This window comes from Poecilia latipinna, unplaced genomic scaffold (assembly GCF_001443285.1).
Source record: "Poecilia latipinna isolate Pla-1442-1.1 unplaced genomic scaffold, P_latipinna-1.0 Scaffold198, whole genome shotgun sequence".
Lineage (NCBI taxonomy): Eukaryota > Metazoa > Chordata > Actinopteri > Cyprinodontiformes > Poeciliidae > Poecilia > Poecilia latipinna.
Window position 1 is genome coordinate 822,534 of NW_015112814.1, and position 2,916 is coordinate 825,449.

The 2,916-nt window shown below is 40.0% G+C and overlaps 1 protein-coding gene across 1 annotated transcript; it reads left to right on the forward strand.

Annotated features, from left to right (window-relative positions):
- The first annotated feature begins 254 nt into the window (after positions 1-254).
- On the forward strand, positions 255-2,771 carry tspan10 (tetraspanin 10). The gene is made up of 3 exons (XM_015031018.1): positions 255-858; positions 959-1,545; positions 1,645-2,771. Exons 1-3 carry the CDS (start codon positions 769-771, stop codon positions 1,949-1,951), a joined length of 984 nt encoding a protein of 327 aa, XP_014886504.1. The 5' UTR covers positions 255-768; the 3' UTR covers positions 1,952-2,771.
- Positions 2,772-2,916: the final 145 nt, after the last annotated feature.

Genomic DNA, 2,916 nt, shown 5'->3' on the forward strand with positions numbered 1-2,916 from the left:
AACAACTTTTGCCCATGTTGTTTTTCATCCCCAACAAAGGAAAAACAGAGGAGTATTCGAGTAGCTGAGGTGGTTGAGTAAATGAGGAGAATTATATTTATTCATAAAATAATTTACTGAATATCTACAGTGAGATATTCTGCATAAATAAGTTTGAGAGGAAATAATTTCAGAATTATTAGTGTTTATAAAATTCTTATTTCTTGATTTATTAAAAAAATGACAAAGTTTTGAGGTGAAGGTTACAAAGTCTTGTAATCAAATCAACATAGAGACAATAATTCTTAGGGTCAGTGAGGCGGCAAACAATATTCAGGCATGTGTGGTCGTTGTCTGGAAACATACGTTCAAATATGTATGATAATGTTATACATAGCATAAAAACATGACTAAAACTTGTTTTTTTTTATGATTACATTTCATTCCTGGTATATTGTATTGTTGGAGAGACTAGATACTTATTGTCTCTGACCTTTCAATGTTTCAGTTCGAGTCAGTTTTTTTTTAGAATTTTTTTTAGAAATAGCCTGATATGAAAAGCTCCTTGTTTTGGGGGTCTGATAGCTCACTAATCCCCTCATTGTGACTCTCACATGATGAAAAAAATGTCAGGCCTCACAGCACTTTGAGGCTGAACACAGCAGGGTCTCTCAGTATCAGCGCTCTGTTTTTTTTCCGCTGCAGCAAATATTCTCATGTTTCATTTCAACTTGAGCTACTCTGAGGAGCTAAAACCACAGGATCGGTTGTCTCCAACTGGATGACAATATGCGACGATATTTACCCGTAAAGAAGCTTGAGTGGCTCTGGTCCAGGAGAGACGATGGGCAGAATGAGTCCAGCCCACTTATTCCAAAGGTAGGCCTTTCAATAATTTATCGTTTTTTTTAAGAATGTTGTGCTTTTCTACATGTTAGTCTCAGCCCACTATTTAAAAACTTTATTTCTATGTCTGAAGTCAGGTGCTGCAAAAGTGGAGGATGAGGAGCTCGGCCATGTTGACAGTGAATATCAAACAGGGACGCCCAGCGATCGGGATCGCAACAGTCCTACAAGAATCCGACCTCATTACAGTTATTCTTTGATGGATTATTTCCTAAAATACTTCCTGTTCCTGTGCAACCTGCTCTTCACAGTCTTGGGTCTGGTGGTTCTTGGTTTGGGGATCTGGGGCCTCACCAGCAAAGAATCGTTTGCCCAGGAGAAGATCGGAGCTATCGGCACGGATCCAATGCTGATACTTTTGACCCTGGGCTTTCTGCTCACTCTGCTCTGTCTGACGGGGTGTGTTGGTGCTTTAAGAGAGAACAGCTGCTTGCTGAAGATGTTCTCTGTTATAGTGCTGGTGCTCATCACGTTCGAGGTGCTGTTTGTAATCGTGGCCTACACTGTGCAGGATCAGATCGAAGGATATCTGCGGTCAGGGATGCTAGCCGCCATGGCGGGCTATCAAGACGATCTGGACCTGAGGTTCATCACAGATGAGATCCAGTTGGGTCTGCAGTGCTGCGGGGTCGACACCTACCGGGACTGGGAGGTGAACATGTGAGTGGAGTATGACCTATGTTTATTTGTTATTTCAGTAAATTCTCAGTTGACCATTAATTTTAAAACTTTTCTTTTCTCTTTTTTTTTTTCTTTCAGATATTACAACTGCTCAGCTCCGGGAGTTTTGGCGTGTGGCGTCCCTGCAACGTGCTGCGTGGACCCTTTGGAGAACGGGACGATGTGGAACTCACAGTGCGGCGTGGGAGCACAGCTCCTGGACGAGTTTACGGCTCAGAGTGTGATCTTTCTGGGGGGTTGTCTGGGCGGAATCTCTCGTTGGATCGAGCAGCATGAGGGCCTGATCGGGACAGTCGGGGTCGTCGTCGTTGGGGTTCAGATTCTTGCCGTGCTCGTCGCAACAAGACTGTTGGAAAACATTCACAGGCATAAAGTTCACGCATGACGTAAATATGGCATGAAGTCATCAGAGTCCTGGCTGTTTCTTTTTTCAGTTCTGGGCTCCATAGTTAGACACGTTTTATATTCAGATTGCATAAACAGGGTTTATAAGTTGGAAACGAAATAGAAACACATCTAATGTACTGTAAATACGTTCCTCTTCCTACATAAAAGGATGGTGAGTTACCGTGAGCAGTCACTAAAAATTAGTGATTATTTGTTATGGAAAGATTTTTCACTTTTTTTCTTCTGACTCTTCATCCATACGGCAAAGTCATTAACCTTCATCAACCTTTGGCGCATGATCAGTTTTTTATTATTTTTATGTATTTATTGTTTCACAAAATATAAACTCTGTCAGGAAGCAGTATGAATGGTATTTTACAGCCAAAAAATACACTATAGCTTATACTGAGGTCTGTGATGGTGGGATCTGGGCTTTATGTTAACTATTAGAGTTGTGAAGTTATGCTTAATGGCACAAGTTGTTTAAATAAATCCTGAGATACTAAATTATTAAATTATAAACTGATAATTAAATAGTAGTTATTGGATTTCATGTTTTGTAATAAAAAAAAATATTGTTTAATGATAAATCCTGCTGTTTGGTAATGATAACAAAGCAAACTCTCTGAATCATGTTAAAAAGTCAAAGCTTTATTTTGAGTATAAAAACACAGTGCTGACCGAATCTCCTGCTGGCCAGTAACTAAGCTATCAGCTGCGTCTCCGTCTGCAGCCACAGGCAATGACACAAGAACAGCAGTGGTGTTGTAGAGCGTGAAAATGGCAGCTTGAGAGTCTCAGGAAATACATTTGTCATACAAAAAAAACAGCATACACAATATGCAGACGTGTGTATTACATAAAATCCTAACGTATTTCTAGCTTTATGTTTGCCATACAGAAGTTATCCATATTCATGAATGCTTAAAATAATCTCTGGATATCATTTTGAATTAAATCCTC

Coding starts and splice junctions, on each gene's coding strand:
- tspan10 (XM_015031018.1), top strand. CDS start 769: ATGCGACGATATTTACCCGTAAAGAAGCTTGAGTGGCTCTGGTCCAGG. Junction 859..958: donor CCAGCCCACTTATTCCAAAG/GTAGGCCTTTCA, acceptor CTATGTCTGAAG/TCAGGTGCTGCAAAAGTGGA. Junction 1,546..1,644: donor CGGGACTGGGAGGTGAACAT/GTGAGTGGAGTA, acceptor TTTTTCTTTCAG/ATATTACAACTGCTCAGCTC.